At 37.7% G+C, this 27,248-nt stretch overlaps 1 protein-coding gene and 1 pseudogene across 2 annotated transcripts; both read right to left on the bottom strand.

The window, feature by feature from the left end:
* Positions 1-7,065: 7,065 nt before the first annotated feature.
* LOC114608640 lies at positions 7,066-8,219 on the bottom strand (annotated as a pseudogene).
* Positions 8,220-11,996: 3,777 nt separating this feature from the next.
* Positions 11,997-26,764, bottom strand: Prr27 (proline rich 27). 2 transcript variants are annotated; one of them, XM_028752685.1, is made up of 6 exons: positions 26,569-26,764; positions 21,866-21,927; positions 20,390-20,413; positions 16,982-17,005; positions 14,660-15,592; positions 11,997-12,084 (listed from the first exon to the last, which is right to left on the bottom strand). In XM_028752685.1, the coding sequence occupies exons 2-6, from the start codon at positions 21,914-21,916 to the stop codon at positions 12,031-12,033; spliced, it is 1,086 nt and encodes a 361-aa protein (XP_028608518.1). In that variant the 5' UTR covers positions 21,917-21,927; positions 26,569-26,764; the 3' UTR covers positions 11,997-12,030. The 2 variants fall into 2 exon arrangements, with proteins under 2 accessions (XP_028608518.1, XP_028608519.1); XM_028752686.1 differs by lacking the exon at positions 20,390-20,413.
* Positions 26,765-27,248: the final 484 nt, after the last annotated feature.

Below are 27,248 nucleotides of genomic sequence, written 5' to 3'. Positions count from 1 at the left end.
TTATGTAGCATGTTTGTTTGAAGTAACATAGTTGAAACTCATGTCCCCTCTCTGTACACCATCATTCTATGTGATTACTAATTAGGCTACTTAAGACTATTTATGTATGTATTTCAAACCATTAAAATAATAATTCACAAATTTATGCTACTAATAAAGATTGTTAAAACCTACTATCTTTCTCCATGCATTGATTTTGATATTCAAATTTGAATGTTTTGCCCAGTTAGTGTTTTTGATACTTAAAAATTTATGCTATAATTTGGTGTTGAAATTTTTTTTTCTTAATAGAAAAGCACATAAATACCTCAGAACATTTTATAAAATTAGGAGACTCTTATTGAGACCTTGGGACAACTTAACTGAACATCTATCTATCTATCTATCTATCTATCTATCTATCTATCTACCTATCTATCATCTACCTATCTTGTTGAGACCTTCCCCCTAGCATAGCTGTAGTGATTTTGTTCTATGCCCACCAGCTATTTCATATTGTTGCTGTAATATGCCTACCAGTCATTCACACAGAAAAATAACGACTCAGAGCAGGGTCATGGTGACCCAATACCCTGTTATGTTCTATATGTTATGAGGTTTGTTAATCTTAAAAAATTCCACAACTATAAGCTTTATGGAGGACTCATCAATTTAAAGGTCAATATGAACTGTTATTTCTAAAATGGCTTGAGTCAGGGTCAACCACCAGGCAGCATTTCTAGCACATGCATATGAGCTCATTGTGGTTTTTGCATTTTAGCATTTATAAGATGGCCATGAGAAATGTTCCCAGTGCAGCTATGAGCTATTGCTCTGGTTGATCAGTCTTGGGGTGTGCATTCAATAAACCTTCCATATTTAACTGAGATCAGTGTTTCTGTAGTTTGTGGGGTGACTCCTGGACCTCAACAATCAATCATATCTGTCTGTCTATCATCTATCTATCTATCTATCTATCTATCTATCTATCTATCATCTATCTATCTATCATCTATCTATCTATCATCTATCTATCTATCTATCTATCTATCCTCTATTTAGCTATCATTTATTATCTATGTATTTATGTATCGTTGTATCTGTGTGTCTGTTTATATCTATCATTTATACACCTCTCTATCATCTGTCTGTTCATCTGTTCCTCAAACCATTTTGCATTTAATTAATGATGTGCCACGTCGAATGTATTAGTAACATGTCATTCCATTCCATTTTTTAATATAAAAGTAGCTAAAATCTCAGTTATAATTTGACAAGGTAAATGATTTTTTCTTAATATTTAATTAATAATATTTTTCTGAAACCATTGATGATTGTCAGCAATAACAATCCTGACCCCTCCAGAAACCCAAAAGAATGTTTTAAAGGGAGTATATTTCACATGTAGAAGAAATAAATTTCAATGATAAATGATAACAAAATTCATCAGACACAAAATTTCTTTTTTTTTAAAGATTTATTTATTTATTTGTTATTTATATGAGTACACTGTCACTGTCTTCAGACACACCAGAAGAGGGCATCAGATCCTATTACAGATGGTTGTGAGCCACCATGTGGTTGCTGGGAATTGAACTCAAGACCTCTGGAAGAGCACTCAGTGCTCTTAACCGCTGAGCCATCTCTCCAGCCCGACACAAAATTTCTTGTTTTAATAATTGACCAGTTTGAGTGACTTTATTATACCAAATAAAATTCCATATGAAAATAAAATAATGCTATTAATTCAATGTTTGTATTCTTTTCAGATATTCGAACCTCAGATAGTCTTGGAAGTAAATAACCATTACAACTACCGTTTAAGAATACTTTCTGCGATTCCCGAAGAGCTTATGTTCTGACTTTATTTTCTTAAATTTATACTTGTGTATTAAGTAATTATTGATCTACTTAGATTTAAATAAACATACGGTTCTAAATTTTTAATCTACTTTTAGTTTCTATGTAATAGATAAATTTTTCTCCTGAAGAAAAATACCTAAAATAGAACAGACACTGAATCTCTTTTAATAGTGTTACCTTATTTTCAAGCTTGGAGATAGGCAGATTGTTCCTGATATGATCTGAGATTCAATCTTGTAGCTATTTTAGACTCTTCATAGTTCAGTTTGATATGTTTTCTTGTTAATATCAATCTTTCTGGCAACACTTGAATGAAGCGCTCCTAGAACTGGCCAATATTTAGTCATTTCCCTGATTTGTATCTATTTCAAGACATTTGATCTTTTTCTTTTATGGAGTCGAATCCTATGAAATCTAGATTAAAATGTAAATAGAAGGTTCACAGGCAAAAAAAAAAGTTTTATTATTTATTTATTTATTTTTACAAAGAGTGAAAAGCGTCCTCAGATGGTAGAGTTGCTTTTTTTCTCATTGGCAAATAGTCTTTTATTAACATCTGATTCATATATTTAATTTCCTGTCCTTTTCATAATGGAAATAAGGAGTAAATAGTACACTTAAAATATTCTAAATAATAAAAATTAGATCAGATACAATTTTACATGACTGTCTTGAGTTTTCTATTTAAAAATGTAGTAATTGAGTTTATCATGTGCAGAACAGAACAGGAAGCAATTTAAGAGTTTGTAGTAAAGGTCTTAGAATAAGGCCTTCATCATGACAACATCTATATAAGCATGTATATAGATGATTGAATTCTGGGAGATTTGAAGCCTTAGCTCACTAGATTTGTTGAAAATCAGATATATAATTTTAGAGTAAATGAAACCAAGTACAACTTTCAGTGTTTAGTCTTGAACACATAGTCTTGGTACTAGGAAAAAATGTGTGAAGAGCAGTATTAGGGCGAGAGAGAAAAGGGATTACTCTAGGAAGGTTACAGTTTTAGAGTCAGGGCTTGTAGGGCGGCCACTCAGACTTCTGCTGAGGAGTCTCGATAGTAAATTTACCATGTTTGTAAGGAAATGATGGGACTGATTCTGCCTGAACAATTAAATGTGTCAATTGAACTGATGTGTTATCCTGCGGCTGAGATGAAGAAGGGATGGGAAAATGGCTAGAATGGGAATAGTGTTCATTGCTTCTCCCTTGAGGAGTCTTTTAGGGAATGTTTAGTAGTTGGTAGAAGAAGGAATATGATGTCTTCTGCCTTAATAACACAAAGAAGAACTTGAAAAAATGGCTTTGAACTGGTGCGTGTCTGTGTGTGTTGTGTACCATGCACACATCTATCTTCTACCTATCTATCTGTCCTCTATCTTACATCTCTCTATCTCTTCTATCTCCCATCCATCCATCTATCCATCCGTATATCTAAACATTGTCTTGGATTATTCAACAAGAACTATCTTTCTAAGAATATCTTGGTTTCCATATGACAAATGAACTTCTTTCTTTAAGTAGGAAAACTTCCTTGTAGTGTATGAATGAAAAGATATTTTACTTCCAATCAAATCTTCACATGGTTGGATTTCTTTACTTGGATTGGGGAAGTAACTCAAATTTGAATTTCTGAAGGTTCAGGAACCTAACTACTATCTACGTACTACTCATCTTCTGTACTATCTTTTAAAGTAATACATTCCCATTGAATTGTCTAACTTCAGCCTGACTTTTTGCTTATTAATCTGAAGGTCACCATGATTTTGAACTTGACTACTAGAACATTTTAAAGCACTATGTATTTTTCATTTATGTATCTATTTATTTTGTGTGTTTGCATGTTCACATTTGTGACAGCCTATGTGGGTCTGGAAGACAATTGAGAGTAGTCACTTCTCTCCTACCATGTGGTACCAGGGGATGAATTCAGGATGTCAGTCTTGCTTGTCACCAAGTGCTTTTATCTGCTGAGTCAACTCACTGTCTGAAACATCAACCATAGTGTCTGTGAATTATTCTTTTGTCTTTAAATAGTCATTCCTCACTAAGCATGGTGGTACATCCTTTAATCGGAGCACTCAAGCAGAAATTTCTTGGATTTCTGTAAGTGTGAAGACTGCTGCACATAGAAGTTTCTAAAAAAGCTACATAATGAGGGCCTGTCTTAAAAATTATTCTTTATTAATCAAGTGCTGGCAAAGCATCTCAAAGGACAACTATATCTTGTTTCTGCCAGCAAGCACTTCTTCCCATCCACAATAGTGTTGTGGTTTGGTGTCTACAGATGGGTGTATCCCAAGGTGGAGTGGTCTCTGGATGGCCTTTCCATCAGTCTCTGCTCCATTTTTTGTCCTGTGTTTCCTTTAGACAGGAACAATTCTGGGTTAAAAATTTGGAGATGGGTGGGTGACTGCATCCCTCAACTGGGGGCTGTGCCTATCTACTGGAGGTGGTCTCTACAAGTTCTATCTCCCCTCTGTTGGGTATTTTGGCTAATGTCAGATGCAGATACTCACAGCCAACCATCCTCAGAACTGAGTTCCCAGGATTTGGATGTGGCTGAATTTTCTCTACCAACGTAACTATCTTCTCCCACTTACTAGTTTTTCACAAAGGAAACGACATCAACAACTCTCAATATTTATATTTCCCCCAGTCCAGCTTTCCTCAATGCAGCCCAAGTTGGGAAACAACAAATATTCTGTAGTGACATGTGACTCAGATCTCATGAATGACATATTCTGTAGTGACATGTGACTCATATCTCATGAATGACATATTCTGTAATGACAGACTGAGATTTCATGAATGACAGAAGTGTTTTACAGTACTTTGTAATAACACTGTATAGATCTTCCTCTATGATCAAATGCCACATTTACGCAAAACTTCATTATTTTTTACAGCTTAAATACTTCATTTTACCTCTTTCTTCAGGTAAAGGAAAAAAAAGACCATGCTGCAAATAGGCTATTGTTATAAGATCCATTTTGATATTTATATTTTGGTTCATTTTCTCCATCTTCCTGTTGGTTTTTATTCACTTACTATTTATAGACATTAATTTCTGCAAAAGAAAAAGCCCAGGACAGTAAATTTTTTGTTTCCAATTTTTCTCAATTTCTGTGAATTCTAGTACCTAATGTGATTCCAGGAGTTGCTCATTGTATTATAGAGGAAGCATCTGTCAGTTTTGTTTTGTTTTTTTTTTAGTTTTAATCCCAATGAGAAATTTATTAATTAAAAATGGTTTTTATTTTTGTTTCCTACATATTTGCAACTTGGCATTTCAAATTGCATGCTCTCCTGCGTGTTGCCCTTGTCATTTAAAAATGGACATAACCCTATATTTTCTTTTTCCATATTTCCCTCTAAAACAAAGTAGAACTCCTTATAAAAAGTGATGATTTTCATTTTTTTCATTTTTATTGTTTTTTATTTACATTTCAAATGTTGTATTCCTTCCCAGTCTTCCTTCAGTAAACCTCCCATTCCCAATCCCCTCCGCTTTGCTTCTAGGAGGGTGCTTCCCCACCCACTCACTTCAGTCTCACCTCTCTAGCATGCCTCTATGCTGAGACATCAAGCCTTCACAGGACCAAGGACCTCCCCTCACATAAATGTCCAACAAGGCCATCCTCTGCTACATATGCAGCTAGAGCCATGGGTCCCTCCATGTGTACTCTTTGATTGGTGGTTTAGTTCCTGGGAGCTCTGGGGGATCTGAGTAGTTAATATTTTTCTTCCTATGGGGTTGTAATCCCCTTCAGCTCCTCCAGTTCTTCCCCTAACTCTTCCTTAGGGGTCCTGACCTTAGTCTGATGGTTGGTTGTGGGTATCTGAATCTGTATTGGTCAGGCGCTGACAGAGCCTCTCAGGGAACAGCTATACCAAACTCCTATCAGCAAGCACTTTTCAGCGTCAGCAATAGTGTCTGGGTTTGGTGTCTGCAGATGGGATGGATCCCTTGGTGGGGCAGTCTCTGGATGGCTTTTTCTTCAGTCTCTGCTCCAATTTTTGTCCCTGCATTTCCTTTACACAGGAACAATTCTGGGTTAAAATTTTTGAGATGGGTGGGCAGCCCCATCCCTCATCTGATGAACATGCCTTTCTACTGGATGTGGTCTGTACAGGTTCTGTCTCCCCTTAGTTGGGTATTTCGGCTGATGTCATCCCCATTGAGTCCTGGGAACACCTAGCTTCACTGGCTTCTGGGTCTTTCTATTGGTCCCCCACCCCATTCTCCACCCTCCAGTACATCATATTTCTATTCATTTAATTTTCAGTTTTTGTGAGTGGCCTATACCTTTTCCACTGACTTGTTTGAACAACACAGGTAGCCTAGATTCTTTTATTTTCCTTCCCATTATGTTTGTCTTTCTTAATTATCCAATATTATTTATCCTTATAATTGTCTTTCTTAGTGTTTTTGTTGTTGTTAATTTTGAACAGTCCTTTATTTACACTTGCTTAGAAATAAGAAAAAAAATTAGCCATGTGTACAGGTTTTCAACAATACAAGAAGAATCAAGTAACAGAATCCATATGAAATGAACACTTAGCCAATAAAATTATTCTGAAAATATTTGAAAATATAGAGAAGTATTTAAACCTGGGTATTGAAAATGTAAATTTTGTAAGTCTATATCTGTTCATGGGGGAGAGAGGTCTAAATTTATAGAAATGTAAAAGTTAAATACCACAGTATGATAGTGGCAAGAATGTTGGGGATAACCAACTATTTTGTGATGAGATTCAAGTTGTTTTGCTTACTGGATAGAATAACAAACTGCCTTCTAAATGGTATGTTATACTCATAGATAAACAAGATAACCTTTTAGTTTTTTTTTTTTTTTTTTTATCAGAGAAACTTCCTTTTTGTAGCGGGCAGTGGTTAATACCGGTTTACAATTGGTCAAATTTTAGTAAATAAGGGGCTTTGGAGATCTCAGCTCTGAGACATTTAACACATACACAAGAGCTTACACACAAGAACATACACACAAGAACAAACAGAGAGGGGGGGGAGGGAGGGAGGGAGAGAGACAGAGAGAGAGAGAGAGAGAGAGAGAGAGAGAGAGAGAGAGAGAGAGAGAGAGAGAGAGAGATATGACTCAGCAGACAACATGGAGAAGAAAGGGATGGAAAAACTGTAAGAGAGTGTGGAGAGGTCTGCAGCAAAGCAGTGCCTCTGGACCTGACAGAGCTGTCACACTGTTATCAGGGCGGCCATGGTTGTCTGAGAAAGACCTGACCCGGCTCCTTGCTACATTCTTCCTTGAGAACTTGAAATCCATCTGGCCACTGGCTTATTTGCACTTAAGGATATGCAGCCTGTTTTGGAAACACTGAGAACATGGAAGTCAGTCTTTAAACCTAGGGGAGTCTCTCCAGGTGCCCAGGTTGAGCTTGCCCTGCATATTGGATTTCTGGATTTCCAATAACTGGTACTCTAAAGCTGAATTCTTCGATGCTAAGTCTTTAAACGCCTTCATAAACGTCTCCTTGACTTTTTCCATCTCATCAACCAGTTTCTGCTTTTCTTCCTCCTCCCATCTAACAACGAACTTCTGAAAGTCCTCCTCATTTATTTTCTGCATTTCACAGTCTTGAGAGAATGGGACTCTGTGGGTGTGCTGGGCCGACTCCAGTCGGGCCTTGGTGGACTGCAGCTGCTCCTTCAGCATGTTGACCTCCTCCTGGAGCTTATCGTTCCGTGCCTTTGCATTTCTCCCAAGACAAGAATCTGCAGCGTGGCGGCGATGGAGGTGGCTCTGTAGAAAAGCTTGGTTCATAAAGGCTTTGTCACAAAAACGACACTGGTAGTGATTGGCTTGGGTCTGGCCTATCATCAACTGCTGGACGGACAGCATCTTTTTCTTACGCCTAGACTCCTGCTTGAGCAGTCTGATATCCTCAGCCTGCTTGGTGAGCAGCTGTTTGTTCTGCTCATAGCCACTCAGGTTCAGGTGTAACCGTTCCTCCACCACGCTCAGCTGTGAGGTGAGGAACTCTTGAGAATGCACCAGGTACTCGATGGTGAGCTGTGCCAGGCGGATGAGCTTCAACAGCAGTGGATCCACCTCCGACTGGCAATACGGGCACTTCTCATTCTCCAGTTTGCAGAAGGTGATGTTCATGATATTCTCCTGAAGTGTCAGGACATCTGTAGTTCCCACCACCTTGTCCACATCAATGGCTCCCAGCCGCCTCCAGTCAATGTTCTCCAGACGAGGTCGGAATTGGAAGAAGGGTAGGGGTCCAGAGGCTGAGTTGGGGGTGGCAGAGGCCCTGGGGAATGTACCTCCCTCTGGGGCATCATGTCTCTTCTGGCTGTTGGACGGAGGGTAGCAGATACATTTCTGGAAGGGCATTCTTGAAATCCAACCCGCTGACTACACTCTGGCTGGAGGAATAGGGCAGTCTTTCTTACCTGGCCAGGCCACCTGTAGTCGCAGGACACCACACCCAGTGTGAGCAAGTGACAGCCTGGACCTCTGCCGCAGCGGTTGCAGCCTAAAACCTCGATGGCCAGGACGGTTGCCATGGCAGCGTGTAGCCTTCTCTTGGAGCTTAAGGCCTGTCTGCTCACAAGCATTCAGACTGCGGCAGAAGACCTTACAAACAAGAAGAGTTACATTCTAAAGAACTTAAAAATATTACAGCAACTTACAGACCATGTGACTCTCACTTTGGGAGTCTTTATGGTGGTGTTGGTGTTGAGGGGTGGGATTGTTGCCAGTGTTTTCCATAGAGATCAACGAGCTGAGAAAAAAAAAACCCAGCCATCTTTTAATCCATAAGGAAGAAACAGACTAACCATGAGGACTCCCCCACCCCTCTCCGTACCGCTTCCACATTTTGGTGTTTCTGTGGACCTTCAGTTCCATCCATTAGCCTGGCAGGAAAAGGGAGAGCAAGGCAGTCGTTGGTCACTGAAGTATTAGTAGAATTTAGTACAGGCAGAAGGGGAAAAGGCTTACAGGCTGTGCTCAGTAGATGCATGAATAAATAACAGTTGTCTGAATTAGGTGCTTAGTTAAGAAGATGATGGCTCCAGGCCCCGTATCCCTTATACTTTCTCTGACTGGGGCCTGTTAAAGGGGATGAACCCTGCTCTGGGTCATAAGCTTGTGAGCTGCTGTACATATTTATTTATATATGATGGACCAACAAAGACTTTCTATATCAACTCTACACCCTATCTCAATATCAACTATCATAAAACTAGTCCTTATTAATCATTCCTTCTCTAAATGTCCTTATTGATTGCCCAGAGAGGAGCAGTTTCCTTAAGACCGTTACTATATGGAGATGCTTGAGCACTCATTTAAACCCCCAGGCCACAAAATTTTAGATTTTTCCAAAATATTTCTTACATTCTTGCAATTAGTTTTGAATTTCTCAACATTTGGCCATAGATAGATCATTCTTTAATGCTCAAAAAATTATAGATTTAGGACTGGAGAGAGCTCAGTATGTTTAGTCACTAGTTGCCCTTCTAGAGGCCTGGGGTCAGATTCTTGTGTAAAGACTTGCAACTGTCTATTATTAACTCGAGTCCCAAGGGGTTCTGTTGTCCCTTCCTGGTCTTCTCAGGTACTGCATGCAGGTGGAGCACAGCCTTGCACAGGCAAACACCCATATCTAAAAGTTAAGGTTAATTTATGAGTAAATTATTCTCTTCCAACGAATTTTCAGTGTTTCACTTCAAATTCAAGACAGGATGTTATCCTAGAAATTAGTTTATAACTTGCATTGCTTTTGTTGTGTCCCCTGCCTATGCCCTTCCTACCCTGACCCTTGATTGTCGTGGTAGTCAAGAATTCCTTTGTTACCCAGGCTGGCCTCAAATTCTGGCTCTTCTTACATCTGTCTTCCCACTGCTGGGACAACAGTGTGTGTGACAGGATGATGTGTGCCACTAGGCCACAGTCACCTTTTCACACTCTATAAAGTCTGTCTTAGCGATGAGTGAACTTCAGCTGCCTGTGAAGACATGGGACAAGAAGCCACCTCAGGAACGGCTTCCTTTAGACAAGGATGTGAGAAGAATGGTTGCCAGAGGCTTGGACCTCAACACAAGTGGGAAGATGACTTCCTATTCATCCTGAACAATAAGTATAATGCTGTTTAACGTATCACATGCTGAAGCTCAAGTAAATGGTTTTAGTTTAATAACGTAACTTGGAGAAAAAGACCTGGTTAGATTCCTAGTGATTCCTCACCCCGTGAAGATTTTATTAGAGTGGCCAGTGAAGTAAGGGAACAATATGGAGTAACAGAAAGTTATTGTAGAAACGGGGTACATATTGTATTTATTGGCACGAGAGCCTTACCTGACAGCAAGTAGATCAGCATCCTGAAGACTCTTGTTATTAAATTAGGTTGTCAAAGAAACCCTCAGACCAAAAGGCTCCATTGAGTGTTTCTGTCCTCAGATAATTCATTCCTTTAAATAGATAGGGTTTTATATTTAAATACAATCTATAATACTAATTGCTTGACAGAGATAGTCTTTCTTTTATTTTCTTTTCCATTTGAGATTTTGTTGGGATCTGACAAAATATCTATTTTCAAAGTGTATAATGATGTTTGATGTATACATGTTTACATATTTTAAATATATGTATACATATGTACATAAATATATAACCATATATACATATACATGCATACACATAGTGTAAAAATATTGCCATTATTAAATGAGCTGACATATTCATTTCACCGTTAATGACTTTTAGCAGGTGACTATCCTTAAAGTATATTCTCTCCATAAACTCCTAGTAGATAATACATTAATATCTGGTCATCTAGTTGCAGTTTTTGTCTCCAGAACTTTTTTTCTTCTAACTGCGTATTTATACACTATGAACACTATGCCAGCCCCCATCCTGTGGTCACTGTCATTCTATTCTCTGCAAAATAAGTCCAAAATAACAGGGCTCTACCCTTCCAAGCAGGAGGTGACTTTGATAGTCCAAAGATGTAAAGCCCACTTTTCATATTATTGGAGGAAATCATTGCTACAACACTTGTGTCCAGAGAGGAAAATCATGCACACGTCTCTACCTTGGCTCTCCTGTTTCCACTAGAATGGTGCAGCAGAGGCAACCTTGTAAATAGGAATATTTTAGTTATTCTGTCTCAAGCTTTGCATAGGACCACCATTGGGGGAACTGGTCACTTGTTTTGCTCGATGTTCAGGAGTAGGAAAAGTCTTGTTCTGATGCAGTGAAGGGTAAGGATCTTGAGTTTTTTTTTCTTTTTTCTGATCTTACAAGAAAGTGGCTGTGTTGTGTTTGTGGGAAGAAAACTTAGAGTTGGATCTTAACTAGTAGGGTAAGATGTGCTGAGATTTGCTGTGTATCCACCAAGCTAGGATTTCTCAGCTTCTTTTAAACCACTGGATGCATGAGACTGCACATCAAAGAAGATGAGTAGAAGCCAAAAGGTGACAGCCTGAGGCAGAGACTGGAAGAAATTTCCCCAGGGCCATCCGCAGCACGTGTTGCCAACACACTGATTTTAACTTGGTAAAATTACTTTTGAACTTTTGATCTTCATACCATGAGGAAAGAGGTTTTTTTATTTTTATTTTTTATAAACTGTGTATTTTGTGGTAATTTGTTGCAAGAGTCAAAAGAAAGTACTAAAACCACTGTTCAACGTCCACCTTTCTTTTCTGCAATAGTCAAAAATCCATAATTTCTTGGTATGTTCTTTCATCTTTCTGCAAATACTTTGTAACTATTTAATAATTGGCAAACCTTGTCTTTAAAGTGAGAACACTATTTGTACAATTACCGTCAGGCCTTAATCTTTGTGAGGAGCATGGAATGGCTCCTGACACAAGCGCAATACAAAATTGTTTAGAAAAGTTGATAACATTTTGAAGCCAAGAAAATGGCGGTGGGCGGGGAGTGAGTGGTCACATGGTTTTTAGAAGAAAGGATTTAAGAACAAAAGATAACAATGTATTTGTGTTGTATCCTAGAACTGTTTTGAAGAAAGGTACTATTACTGCATCCTTAAATTTCTGTAGTTATACCTATAAAGTACATATTATATCATTTGAACCGAAAAATCATTTTATCAATATTATTTTGTTATACATCTTAAGAAATCCAACACAAACAAACAAATATGGAGAGATTGATAGTTTTAATAAAACATGGGAAACTATTTGTTGAGAAAAGAAAGAACGTTTGATTTCTTTGATTTGTTCATCGACATCTGTAAAACAATAGAATAACATGTCAGCTTTGTATAATAAACTGTCTAATTTCTTACATATAAAGCAAAGTTGTTTTTCTTTACTCGTGAGTTTGTTATGAAGGACTATATAGAATATTCATCTAAAATTACTCATCACAATACACACTTAAAATAATGTTTCCTCCTCTGTCTGCATACGGATGCAGCATTCTTACAAATAAATATTCTTATAGAAATTAATAAGCACCTGTGTAACAGTTTAATTAAAATGCAACATTGTAGTTTATTTGAATGCGTATGTAGATATCACAAAATATGTGTTTGAGAAGCTATTGATTTAGATCAAAACTGTCTCTTGATATGGAAACATATGAATAAGGGAGAATTCTTTTTCCATCAGTCTGTCCAGCAAAGTAGCATTTATTCCTTTAGCTATTTCACATTGAGTATCTTACATGTAAGAAACTTGTTATGCATGGCTATGTACATGTGAAATTATTAAATGAATCTAGTATCTTGATATTATTATTCACTAATAGGCCTCTCATCTTAAATACTAGTAAAACAAGATGTCACATAATTTAGCTGGGGTTAAGAGTTTAAGGAAAAAGTGAAAATATCTAATGTCCTTGAGAATAGCTATTTGTTAAGGTGCTTCATCAACAGTGCTAACTTACATCACATTTATTCTCAATATAACTTTAGGCATGGATGGCACCTCAGTAGAATTTTATTTGGCTGACAGTCAAAATAATGTCTCCCCATTTCCTTGTCCAAAGAACATTTATAATCATAACCTGGTAATGATTTTGGGGTAAGACAGGGGCATCAGGACTTGGAAATAGTTTATTTGTTTTACTTATTTTACTTATTTCTGGTTAGATAGGAAGTAAGGAGATAACTGAGCACTTTGGCCCGGGCCTTTATTCTTAGGACAGTATGTGGGGAAACTGACGAGCAGGAAGTGGGTGAGGTTGGAGAATGGCCTGCAGGTCTTAATGGAGAACAGTTCTCAATTCAGTCTCCTTCCCCTTTAGAGGAGCTTGTTCCTAGAGGGATGAGTATCATTGCAGGGTAGTCAGGTCATATTCAGTCTGGATCAGTTTAAAGAAGAATTTTCTATTCTAATAACAGCCTGAAAATATTACACAGGAAATAAATTCATCATGTCTTAACTTCTGAGGCACTGATAACTAGCAACTGCACCCTGCTTTCTCATTTCATATATGTGTATATCCATCCATCCATCCATGTATATACATATACATATACATATATATATATATATATATATATATATATATATGTATATTAATTCAAAGGTAGTTTCAGCTGAGGATGTGTAGTATAGTTACTCCATAACTTCCACATCTCATTACTATGCATGACTTACAGAAACAAATGAGTATCACTCTCTTCTCCAGAGAATCTCACTTCTCTACCTAAAAAGAAAAAGGGTATTTTCAGTTATGATTAAATATATTTCATTTGGTAGTGCTGGAACTTTGTTTTCTATATAATATAGTTATTCTGAGATGCTTTATAAAAGTTCCAGAGAAATTTGCTTGCAGACAAGATGGTTAACATAAAGAGTGTTGTGTTTCTTGTCTGAAATAAAGTATATATTTAAAATTATAAGGAGGGGCTGGGTGTGGTGCATACCTTTAGTCCCAGCACCCAGGAGGCAAAGGCAGGTGGATCTCTGTGAGTTCTATGCTAGCACTGGTTACATAATGAGATCTTGTCTGAAAACAAAAATAATTATGAGGAAGAAAAGGTTTTTCCCCCTATGATTGTAACTTCTTATTGTGAAGAATAGTTGTTATTAAGATACAGGACACAGAAAAAATGGACTAGTAAGTATTTTAGCATGTTGCTCGCACAGAGTTCTAAGGATTACACATTATAGACTAAATGTTGTGTGTTTATGCAAATATATGTCTCTCTGTGTATGTGTGTGTTATATGTGCGTAGTATAAGAAGGAAAACCCTTAATTTTTCCTCTAATATGACAAATAAGGTAAATTTATCTAGCTAATCACTTTTGAACTGTTTTATAAGCATAGAAATGTTTTCTCCATTATATATATATACATATATATGTAACACACCACACACACACACACACACACACACACACACACTTGGGGTATGTGAAAGCCAGATGAAGGTAATAGATCCCCTGGAATTAAAGTTACAAATGGATGTGAGCCTCTATATGGGTACTGGGAATTGAACCCGTGTCCTCTGCGAGAATAAATGCTCTTAATTACTGATCCATCTATGTGGCCCCACTTATCATTTTTACCTAACAAGAAGTTTATCAAAGATATGAGATATGAGAAGATGTGAGAATAAACAAGAGGAATCTAGGCTCTAATGAATACATTCAAGTATTCAAATCCTGAAAGTTCTTTTTATAGGTATATAGTAATGCCCAATACATTTTTAATATCTGTAGTTTATCTGTTGACTAACTGTCCACTAAAAGACTAGACTCTAATCCTGAAGTGCGTGTGCTTCTTGTACAGAAGTTGTGTGCCTTCCTGTCTATAAACCCCACACATTGCGGTGGTTAGAGTAGGTAACTTACCTGGTTAAAAAAAGGCTGTGGTTCTTGGCTAGCAGCTTTGGTCTCAAAAGGCTCAGCTCCCTCCCGTTTTGCTTCAGTAGGCTCAGCTGTAATAAGTTTTCCCACAACAGACTGGCTCGCCATCAGTTCAGCTGGAGGAGGTTGGCCTGCAGCAGAATTTGCTCCAGGAAGCTTGGCTTCAGCAGCTAGGCCTGCAGCAGGCAAGGCCGGCAGAGACTGTGCTACAGCAGGCTCACCTGAAGTAGGTTTGTTTTCAGAAGACAGGCCTACAGGGGATTCAGCTACTATAGGTTGTGCTCCCACAGATAGAGGTAGAGCGGATTCAGGTGCCATGGGGCGGGCTGCAGCAGGCACAGTCACCTCTGACTGGGGGGAAGCAGGTTCAGGTGCACCAAACTGGACTGGGGCAGGCTCAGGTGCACCAAACTGGGCTGGAGCAGGCTCGGGTGCAAGAGGCTTGGGTTCAGGGGGTGGCATGGATGTTCTAAATTTGACTGCTGGAGGCAGACCTGAAATAGGTTTGTCTACAGGGAACTCAGGTCCCAGGCCTTCGCCTTTAGCAGGTACAGCAGAAGCTGCTGCAGGCTCAGGTCCAACAGGTGAGGGGACAGAAATCTTTGGAGGTATCACAAAGGGATATGGCCTGGGAGGAAAAGGTCGGGGAGGAGGAAGAGGAACTATCGCAGGGCCGTTCATTGGTGCATCAGCGGGGTAGTTAAGACTTTGGTATATATAGCGAAGTTTAGAAGAAGTGGGAATCCAAGGATATAGAGACAGCCCTCTTTCAAACTCAGAACTTCCAGGAAATTTGGTGATGACATTTCCTTGTTGAGTGTTAAGAGGAGGCAAAAGAAAAGGTGGCAAATTATCATTCCATAGGCCATATGGGATATTCGGAGATGGATTAAGTGGGTAGCGATTTCCAAAGTAATCCTAAATAGAAGGAAAGGAGTTAACTGTAGTTGACTGTTTATACATATAGCTATATTTATTTCTGCTACTGTGGTCATATATGAATAACGTTTTTAAAGGAACACCTGTTTAGTCTTTTTAACAACTAATATGCATCCACAATTATTGAAATGAAAATAGTTTGAGAAAAATCTAACAAATCCAAACTGAAGGAGAATCACTTTTTGTAGAGATGGATGAGTGTCACATATTGCAGAATACACTGCCTAGGTTAGGATGGGTGTAGCTGAGATACGCGTTGAATGCAGTTTAAAAGACTGACATAGGATGCAGGGCTGACTCTTCCAGGCTGCTCCACCAGGGTCTTTATCTGTGCTTGCTGCACCCAACAACCCCCTTCTTGGCAAACTGTCCTACTTAAAGCCTCCAGTTCCATATTCTTCTTCCAGGTGTAGTGCTTTTTGTGACCCGTGTCCCAGATTTGTCCTGTTTCCTCAAACTTTCATTTCCTTCAAGGTATTGTTATCAGAAGGGCAGGAAGAAAATATGGGAAATGGACTTGGCTTTTTATATATAAATTTCCCAGTGATATTTCTGTTTTAAACGGGTATTTTAATAACACTGGTCATACATTTAACCATCAAATTTCAAATTCCTTCTTGTGGTAAGACCTCTATCTATTCCTCTGGTTGTTCTACTAAATTTATCTACCCCATCCTGGAAGACTGCCAGGAACCTCAAATCACATACTTATGTAAAAATTCACAGAAACAGGAAATGTTTCTTACTCATGCACACTTAATATTTTATATCCTATCATAAATGCCCCCCTCGGCTTACAAATCAGGAGTTTAGAATTTGCTCATTTACATGTACAGCTTGACTATCATACAAAGAATTATACTCAATGTTTCTTTTGCCCGTAGTTGTTTTATTTAGATGCATGCCAAGGTATTGTCCTAGTAATAGACTCCCTGTAGACACAGATTCACTTTTCAGTTTTTTTTGTAAAGTGCTGCCTTCCTTGTTTATTATAGTTTTTATGATGTCAAGTTTTATAAGATTATGTTTCATTTTAACCCACTCAACCTACTGAGCATGCACCATGATGGGCTGGATGCCAGTGTGGATGAAAGGTTCTGTGACACACAAGATATGCATCCACAAGTGGGCCCACTGAATGGAGAGAAGTGAACATGTCCTTAAATGAATCCCCTAGTTCCTCCAAAAAAAAAAAAAAACCAACCAAACCAAAAAAAAAAAAAAAAAAAAACAACCAAAAAACCCACACACAATACAACTGAACTATTTAACATTATTTGGTAGAAAATGATATCTTAAAAAAATAGTACACACTACATATTAATATATTTAATTAAAAAAACCCCAAAAGATGTAAATTCACTTTACCTCTTCAGTGGACAAGGGCGATTTCTGAAAGCAAAAGATTTATTGTAAAGTTCATGCCATCGAAAGCATACTACTACAAATCTCTGCTTACAATTGAAGGAGCTGTGAGTTAGTAACAGTTTTTGGAATTTTCTCTTTTAAGAACCATCGACAGTTGCCCTGTCTTCAGTTTTTCTATAACTATTTACCATTGTATTATTATCATTTTTTTCTTCTGAGAGAGTATCTCCTTATGCATCCTTGGGCCAGGTCCTTGATATGTAGACATACCATGTAGCCTGTAAACTGATCTCAAGGCTATGGCCCTCGTCTGAGCTTGGCTTCAGGTTCTAGCATAGGCAAGAACCATGGTGCCTGACCTTTAGTACACATCCTTTGTATGCCATGTGATGCCTGACAGTGAGGAGAAGAACCTGAGGCTCAGTGAGACAATGGCTCTGGGGGAAGCCGGGGGGCAGGGGGAGATCACTACTACTCTCCTGCTAAGTGAACACAGAGTAAAAAGACTTGTAATGACATATTACTAATGGGTAATGTAATAAGTACCCGTTGATCAGGGTATTGCTCAACTATCACCAGAGAACCTTTTGCAGTAGATGGTAGTTAACACAGAGACCCACAACTGCTCAATGTGCAGACAAAGAGAGACTTTGGAGTGCTTAGCCTTTAATGAGATGTTTTTATCAAACCCCTGGCCTCAAGGATCAGGGATGTATTGAGAAGAGGAGGCAGAAAGAATATAAGAGCCAGAAGTGGTGGAGGACTCCAAGCAAACAGTGTCTTCCAGACACAAGACTGATCCACATACTGACCCACAGAATCTGGCAGCATGCACCAGACCTGCAAAGAAGAGGAAGTGAACACAAAGTCTCACCCCTAACCAAGAAGATATTTGCAATTTATACCTGCTGGGAGTGGGAAATACTGTTTTTCTCCAATGGCATGATACACTCCAGGGCAGGCCTCATGTTCAGGAGTACTTTATCAACACAAAACAGACTCTCTGTTTTTTTGGGTGTGCTTTTCTTCTGTTATTGTTTAGTGTTTTTTGTCTTCCTGTTTTTTTCTTGTTTTGTTTTTCTGGTTCTTTGGTTTCTTGAGTTTTTTTGAGAGAGATAGAATATGAAGTTGGGTGTGTATGGAGATGGGGAGAATCTGTCAGGTCTTGGGGTATGGAGGGAGGAGCATGATCAAAATTCATTGTATGGAAAAATTTTAAAGAAACAGAATGTTATATAAATGAATAAAATTTAAAGACTGACATAATGTACAGGGTTGAGCTGATGGCTCAGACAGCAAAGTGTCTGCTTGCAAGCACGATGACCTACATTTTATCACCAGCACCCATATAAAAGCCAGACAGAATAGAGGGAAGAGTGGCAGATACGATTAAAATCCTTGTACGAGATGCAAAGAACTAATACAAAGTAAAGGATACTATGTATATAGAATTATCTAAAAGAAAAAAAATCCAAACACAGAGGTATGCACCTAAAATCTCAGTTAGAGGTGCGGGGAAGGGTAGGACATGCAGAGCAGAGGATAGCTACAGGTCAGTGGCTGTAAACGGAGTTCACAAGAGAAGAGAGATACTGACTTGAAATATAAGGGGAAGAGCAACTGAGTAAGATGCCAGCTTAAACCTCTGTCCTCCACAGCAATGAGCAAGCACACCACCATACACATGCACAGCCCCCTAGGAACCCTGTGTACACAGAACACCATGGATGTTCAAGGATTACTGTCTACACAGTTCCAGTGTTTTTATACGACGACTTAAATTTTTCTGTTCAGAATCTATTTAGAAACTTTCAAGTACCAGTGCCAAAACTTTTGATTCACTTTCTATAGCTACTTTCTTGTTTACAACAGATACACATTATATCACCCTCTGTGCTTCCTATAAAATCTTAGGTATGAAATGAGGCCTTTAGCATAGCTTCTCATTAAATTTACATTTTCCCAGTGACTTTGAAGTATTTTAAGCTTTTTCTTGAATAGTATTATATTCAACACACACAGACACACACAGAAACACACACACAGAAATACACACATACACACACACATACACACACACATACACACACACACACACACACACACACACACAGCAGATAGTGCTTGCTTTCTGGTATGCTGGCTGTAGGCATTAGGATCCTAGCTAGTAAAAAGTGCAACCAGACCAGATTTCTTTTTCAAATGCCTGGAACACTATACCTGCAGCCAGCTACACTTTCCATTTAAAATTTAATATAACTTTCCCATTTTAGATTGATTTTCTAGAATTATTAATCTTAAAGTCTTCCAATGAAGCTTTTTCATATTCCCTAAGGTATGAGAAAAGTACAATAAATAACATTCCAGGGTAGGCCTGGGGGCAAGTGTCAGTTACTTTTACTATTGAAGAAGCCCCAGAATCTGATGACTGTTAATGTAAATTTCAAATACGTTAATATTTTTTCAATTTTGAAAAGTTTCAAAGGTTTTCAGGTGCTTTGCTGGAAGTTTTGCTATTTTTGTTCAAAAGCATTTACATCTCAGATGCTTTTTAAAAATTAATTAATTAATTAATTAATTAATTTTACTATGCTTTCCTATCAACCCATAACACACTTGTGGCCAAGGATACTTGTAACTTTCTTAGCACACATTTGCCATCAGAATTTGAGAAAAACATTTTAAAGAACTGAAGAAAATCAAATATTGGTAACTGCATTTGTCTGCTACTTGAAATAATTCATGGCTATTTGCTGCACAGAAGTAACCAAGCTTCTTGGGATATGCACTCATACTATTTGTAGTTTCTAGTATCTAGATGGAATTCAGTCAGGCATGATGGTAGATGCTTATAAACCTAACCTTTGGAAGGTGGAGGCAGGAGGATGGGAAGTTAAGTTCATGCTTAGAAACACAGAAAGTTAAGATCATGCTTAGAAACCCTGGGCATGAGACTCTTTCACTACGTCCTTAAAAGAAAATAAAACCAATAACTCATATGAAAACAAAATATATAATTGAATACATAGTTGTTTACCATCTTGTTTTCTTCTGTTCTAATCTCTCATGCCATCATTTTCTCATTGGTCATATTACTTAGTACAAATTAAGAAATATCTTAGAGGCATGAAGGTAAATCTGGACATAACAAACTTTGATTCCACCATAAAAGGAGTTCATTCCATGCTCTTGGTCATCAGAAATGAAGAAATGAAGGCTTACTGGCAAATATGTTTAGCATAAGTATATTTATATTCTATGATCTTTTCACCTTATCTGAAGAAATTAATAAAAACTATTTAAAGGGCAATTAAGGGCAATTTTATTGCCTAGAAAATAAAGAATCTTTAAATGCAAATATACTTTAATGGTAAAATGATAATTTTTAAAGAAATTGAATTCTTTTACCTTATGGATGAATGGATAACATCTCTAAAAAAAGAAAAATATTTTAATGTGGTTATCTGTATTCAGACTTTCCTTTTACTGAAGAATTTGCATCGTCCCATCATAATTTTTTTCTTGACTATGAGTCCTTGGTCTGAAGTGAGTAGTCTTGCCATCATAATCAGTATGATGTTTCAACAGAGACTTTTATTTTGGTTAAATAGAATCTAGTTTGCAACATTGTGCATACAGGTAAATCTTTGTCATGTGAGAGGTCATTTGACTCTTTTTTTTTTTTTTTTTTTTGGTTTGGTTTTTCGAGACAGGGTTTCTCTGTGTAGCCCTGGCTGTTCTGGAACTCACTCTGTAGACCAGGCTGGCCTTGAACTCTCGAACTCAGAAATCCATCTGCCTCTGCCTCCCAAGTGCTGGGATTAAAGGCATGCGCCACCACCACCCGGCTTGACTCTTATTCATATGTGTTGTTTTTACCACTCTAGTGTTGCCGTGTGTGTGTGTGTGTGTGTGTGTGTGTGTGTGTGTGTGGTCTAGTGTCCTTTTATAGAACTATACACTATTTTCTAATGAAACTTTGTTATGTCTTCCAAATTTACCATAGAAACTTTATTATGACTTCTGAATTCACCATAGATGAGGTACCATACAGAATAAAAGCTAGTGTAGGAAACTCAGGATATACTATTTTAAGAATTACAAATTAATTTAAGAGACATAATAATATTTTGAAATTTAGCCAAGATGCCAATAATAATTAGAATTATCCAGTAGTTTTAATTTCTCCCTGATCTTAGACATTTTTGTTAAGCACTTGTAGTAATTATCATATTTAGTATTAAAAGCAATTACTCAGTGTGGATGTTCCTGCTTTTCCAAACATAAGGTTTAACACACTCATTTGCTAGAATTAACACTGTTTTTAAGGCAAGTATTGGGAGCCCACACCTTTATTGCCAGCATTGAGGAGGCAGGGGCAGACAAAGCCCTGAGCTTGAGGACAGCTTGGTCTCCGTAAGGAGTACCAGGCAATCCAGGACTACAGAGTGGGATTCTGAATGAAACAAAAATGATCTAGAGCCTCATCAGTTGACCTTACACCAAATATCATCATGTCCATTCCTGTGGTCCCTTTGACCAACCTTTAGTTCTCTACACATCTCAGTAATGGGATTTCACTGTCAGAGAAATCCTGATAAAATTGTCTAGACAGGATTGTAGTTCTGTATAATTCTTTCTTCTTCCAGCTTCCCAAGTCTGAACTCACCTCCTTTCTGTGCCGCTGATTGGTTCCAGGTTTTAGATCCACATGATGTGGCTTTTGAAGATTTCCTTTCACGATTTTGACACTGCCACGTTTATGCCCACAACCTGACTGACTTGTATAAGCACTATACTTGCTTCATTTTCAGTTTGACTCCTCACCAACACTTACTTATATTTATACCCATTGCTACCGGTCTTGAGAGTTCAGTTACTTACCCTCTTTGCAAAAGCGACACACATGATGCAGGCCCAGAGAAGTAACCTCATCTTGAAGGATCCTATGAACACGAAGAGTAGAGTTTATTTTTTCAGAATGTATACGGAATGTTTTAAGTTATTTCTCTCTGAGAGAAACAGATTTTAAATGGATTTACTAGGCTGAGGATGAAAACACTGAACAGAAAAGTTGTACTGTTATTTAACTGCTGTCAGGACGGCTTGGCAGGGAAGACACTAAAGCCCATTCACTTCATTTTCTCTTTTCAGTAATTAACTTTTGACTAAATTTTCTTACGTGGAAGTCAACTCACTTTTTTACTCAAGGCCATCTTTTGCAATTTGTCTTGGAGGACATACCAGGAAACACGATTGTCTTAAGTAGTCACACTGTGGGGTACCTTATTGAAAGCTTGCATCCATAGGCACAATGGGAGACTGATACCATCTAACTGGAAAATTTTCTCACTTTCAATTTTTGTTTTTGCCAATGCACTCTTTGGCAAAGTAGAGCTTTAATTGGCTCAAATTTTCTGTCACCTAAGAATGAATAACGAAGTACTCAGTTTAAGTGTATGTCTAGGTTAGGATTTTTGAGGAACAACACCACATCTCTAATTGCTTTATTGTTGAAGTTTATAGGTTTTTCTTTCTTCAAAAACATAAAACATTTCCGTTTTTATAAAAATATGTCTATACCATGGCAATATTACAGTATACTTCTGAGTTTCCAAATGTGAAAGATAGATGTATTCAACCTGATGTGTTTCACTAAGAGGAGTAATATTAAATCCTTGATTCATTTGAGATGAATGTTTAAATAATCAATATATCTAAGGTATGTTACTGTTTACAGTTATATATTAACTGTTTTTATAATTGTTTCCATATTTTTTCTTTATTTGCTATAACTTATAGTTTTGGGGTGTAGGTATTCATTTTAGGTTATGTACAGTCTAATAATATGAGAAAATTTCAAATATGTTGAATGGATCAGACCATGGATGGTTCCTGCTGAGTCTTTAAGAAGGTGAAGGTTGTAAAACTGTGTTTTCAGAAAAAGGCCTGGAGGAAGAACACAATGTCTATGTCTCATTCTTTCCAGTCCTTGCTCAGCTGCTTAAATGTGTGAGCCACATGATGTTTGGCTTCTGCTGTGATCCTTGAGTGGCGCACTACTGAGACATGAAAAAAATAACAATGGATACTGTTAAACATTGTAATGTATGCTAGACATTTATGTTTTTTTCTGTTTACACATGAGTAGCGTTAGAGAATTCTGGGAAAAAAATCCTTAGGTGTTTCTTGAGTTATTGGTTTAACTATTTTAATATTTTAGAAACTCTATAATTTTTGTTTTGCATTGACTTTGTTCTTCACTGAAAATTTTGGAATATACTGCTCCCACATTTAGAAATTTGAAGGGTGGGTGGGACTTCAATTTGAGATGATTCCTACATTACTGATATTGTCTTATTTTCTTCCACTCTATTTTCACTCCTTCTCAGAACAATCATGTCTTCTTTTGTTAGTCACTAAAATCCTTTTAGAAGTGATCAGATTGTAAGCAAACAGAAAGAGAGATATTAGGTAGTTAAGAGACCCTCCTAAGATTATAAAATTATGTCAAAATTTCCTTGAGTGTACCCTAACAGATCTATATTTCATCTTGTAATGCAGTGTAATTAGTATGTAATTAGTATGGCTTAGTGGTTGGCTATATAAATTTAGCTTACATGGTGATCACTCTACAATCACTGCCTTTTTCCCTAACTGAAGTTCTGAAATAAGATTTATTAGCAATTACCAGATTTCACAAGCCTATCTTATCGCTGCTGGTTGTTTCGCAAGTCTATCAGTCTGATTCTTTACAATGGCCCTAAGCTAAGAAGTATAGCTAACGCATTGTCTCTATAAGAGAAAATTTAATGATGTGCAAATGAATTAACAATTCTAGTTAAGACCTAGTCATCATGTGTTCTTCATAAAAGATATACAGAAATAATTTTTTCCTATCAGAACAGTTAGTAGATAATTACTTTTCGTTAGTCATTGAGTGGCAATTGACCACTACTATCAGCCCTGGAGATTTATATGAGAAATGTAATTATGCATATAAGATAAATCTTAGAAAAAAGTTCTGTGTGTGTGTGTGTGTGTGTGTGTGTGTGTGTTATGTGAGGCCTTGATGTTCACGTCTCCATAGCATTTCTTATCAATAAAATAGTTGAACATCTATATCTAAACTTAGTTTTTTATTTAAATATGGAATACTAAAAATGTGTATTACCAGCCCATTGCCATGAGATTCAACAGTACAGAAAAATGCATAAGCATACAAATCAAGTTCTTTTGTGAGATATGATTTTGTCTTCCACAAACACTGAGTTTGAGAAGACTGGTGGACCAGAAGATTTTGTAACTTTTGGAAATGTCAATAGGTTTAATTTACAAGGTAAATATTCTAAAAATGTATTATTAAACATGTTTCTATGGTTGTGAAACCCATGGCTTGGTTTTCTTTTTTTCTTTCTTTCTTTCTTTTCTTTTTTTTTTTTTTGGTTTTTCGAGACAGGGTTTCTCTGTATAGTCCTGGCTGTCCTGGAACTCACTCTGTCGACCAGGCTGGCTTCGAACTCAGAAATCCACCTGCCTCTGCCTCCTAAGTGCTGGGATTAAAGGCATGCACCACCACTGCCCAGCCTGGCTTGGTTTTCTTAATGTGCTTTGTGATTTAATATTTTCTAAATCTCCAGTGATGCCATCAAATGAAGCAAAAACAAGTGATGAAGAACAGTCATGTCAATCTAACTATATAACTGACATCATCTTGATTCCAGACTTTTTGAAAAGCCTCAAAGCTTACTTTCAGTGGCAAAAGGAGCCATAACTGGCTGCGTTTTTACAGTTTGTGCTGTTATAACAAAATATTGGTTCCAAAAATATATGAAATAAATTCAATTCCAGATAATGTCCTGAGTAGTGGAGACTTGCAAGAATTGGTTATTTCTTAATTTTGTATTACTGTTATATGTTTTCCTGAAAGCAGCAAATGTAGGAAGATATTTAGAAGATAACTGTGACATGATTGAGAGATATTTGGAGAGAGAGCAGCACATGTGACATGGATTTAGAGATTGGAAACTTAACTTTTAATCAGCAACCATCATTTAAATCTAAATGATTGAGTCAATCAAATTATATAGAAAACATGTAAAGTTAGAAAATATGTAGCTGAGATGATAGCCCTAGAAAACACCAATCATTGTGTGGAGAAAGGGAATCCACAAAAAAAAATCCCAGAGAAATCGTCATAAGAAAGCGTAAGAGTTATTTAGAAAGTATGTCATGACAAGGACCAAGTGTTTAGGTGCTCCTGCAAGAAACTTTTTTTTCTGATATAAATGTATCATCATTGAGCTATAATATCAGCAGTCATATTACTAACAAAATAGTAATTTTAATAACAGTGTAAGTTCAGAGAATATAGGAGATACCTTAAAATGTAATTCCTGACTAACTTTTGATAATAAAATCATTATTAATCGGATAAAACATTCAAGAAAACAGAAAACTGAGGAAATAAAAAAGGAAAGATTTACTAGCTTTAAAGTAATAGAGGATTACATACTCCTAGAAACTTTATGGGGAGAGTTTAAGTTATTCTCAGTTTTAATTCAAGTTATCAGCATTGGCCTTTCTGCCTGGATGGGAAGTTCTCCTGGGACTCGGAAATCAAAGAACCACACAGCTCTGAGGTAGGACAGTGTCCCAGTGGAAAGGCATCCTGAGACATAGGAGCCCAGGAACCACATAACTCTGAGAGGAAATCTCAAGCAGAGGCACTGCAGCTCCCTGGGGAGGGTGTTCCCAGCTCAACTGAGGAGCTCAGGAGCCTCAGCCCTGCTCCTTCTCTTCTCTTGCTTCTTGTCTTCTTCCAATGAGAGAGTCACATCAGCCAGAACATCTCATGAAAGGGAGAGGAGAGACGAATCCAGGAGGGGCTGCCTACGCTCCTGGGAAAGAGCAGACAGCCAGACCGCAGCAGGGAATTGGACAAAGCACAGTACTTATATAGGGATTCTTGGTAGGAATAGAGCTTTCTAGGGTGGAGATTTGCAGGGTGAGGATTGGTCAGAGTTCAGGTCCTGAGCTTGGAGGAGTTCAGGGATTGGTGTGTTTTTCTGTTGCGGTAGGTTTTTGTGCTCAGGGATTGGTGGGTTTCTTTGAGAAGGTCACAGATTGGTGAGTTTTGTTGTTTACTGGCTTTTATTCAGACCTTTCACATAAAATTAGCATAAACTGAAGAGTGTCTTGTTGAGGGGCAGGAGATGAACTTGTTGACAGTTATGGCAGTTAGTGAGGTCTTGGGGAGGGGACTGGCTGCTGGAGTTCCTCAGGCAGGGTCCTGGCCATACAAAGTTTACAAAGGGAGTCTAAGCCCACAGGAAGGAAAGCCGTTCCTGCCACTTGAGTGGTATGAATATTTAACAATCAGCATATCACACCATGATAAAAATGGTTATCAATGTATCAAGAAATGGCTAGTGTTTGTAATCCATACATTCAATATTTCCAAATAAAAAGAGAAATATTCTCAAAATTTAGGTAATTCTAGGAGGATTGCTAACTTTAATTCTGACAAAACCACAATCTGATACGTCTGTAGTGACCGACCGTCAAAGTTTAGAAAAGAAACTTACTTTGAGACTCAGATGTTTAGAACAGAACGGAAGTCAACATTCATTTCAGAGTCTTAAGAGGCCAGATATTGTCCAGGGAGAGTTGCTTCAGCGTAGAAAGGCAGAAGAATTGTATTAAGTATGAGGATAATATTTTAAATTACGAAGGATAAAGTCTGGGAGAAGTGAGGCCACCAGAGAATACAACAGGCAGAATGTAGCATCATCAGATTGCTAAGGAATGGAAGGTTCTAAGAAGACAAATAAGAGTTCTCAGAGCTTATTACTGCACTGCCTTTTCAAAACACATGTTCAGGGCCACTCTTTCCAGAAAAACTGTTGAATCTTTGTTCTGTACAGGAAAGGAGCTTGGGCAAAGGGGGACTTGATAGACTGAACTATGGTAGGAGGAGTAAAATCCAGGAATCATTTATGGTGCCAATGATATAGAATTCAATTCTTGCCTTTGCATCAAAAACATGCCGCAGTGTTCCCTACAAACCCATCTAATGCTGTCCCTATAACTAAATATTTAAAACGGTTTTCCAAACTGAAATAAACACTGGCCTTCTTCCTTGCTCAGTTGTCTTCTTCTTATTCCTTCCCCTTCCCTATGTCTTTTCTGGAAGTACTTACCCATTCAGGTGCCCTCACATAGACACCGGGGGTAACTGCTTATGCTCTGTTGTCACTTGAGAACA

This window comes from Grammomys surdaster, unplaced genomic scaffold, assembly GCF_004785775.1.
Source record: "Grammomys surdaster isolate TR1022 unplaced genomic scaffold, NIH_TR_1.0 125928, whole genome shotgun sequence".
Classification (NCBI taxonomy): domain Eukaryota; kingdom Metazoa; phylum Chordata; class Mammalia; order Rodentia; family Muridae; genus Grammomys; species Grammomys surdaster.
Note: the sequence above shows the minus strand (reverse complement) of the source record. Positions and strands in the feature narration are given on the sequence as shown.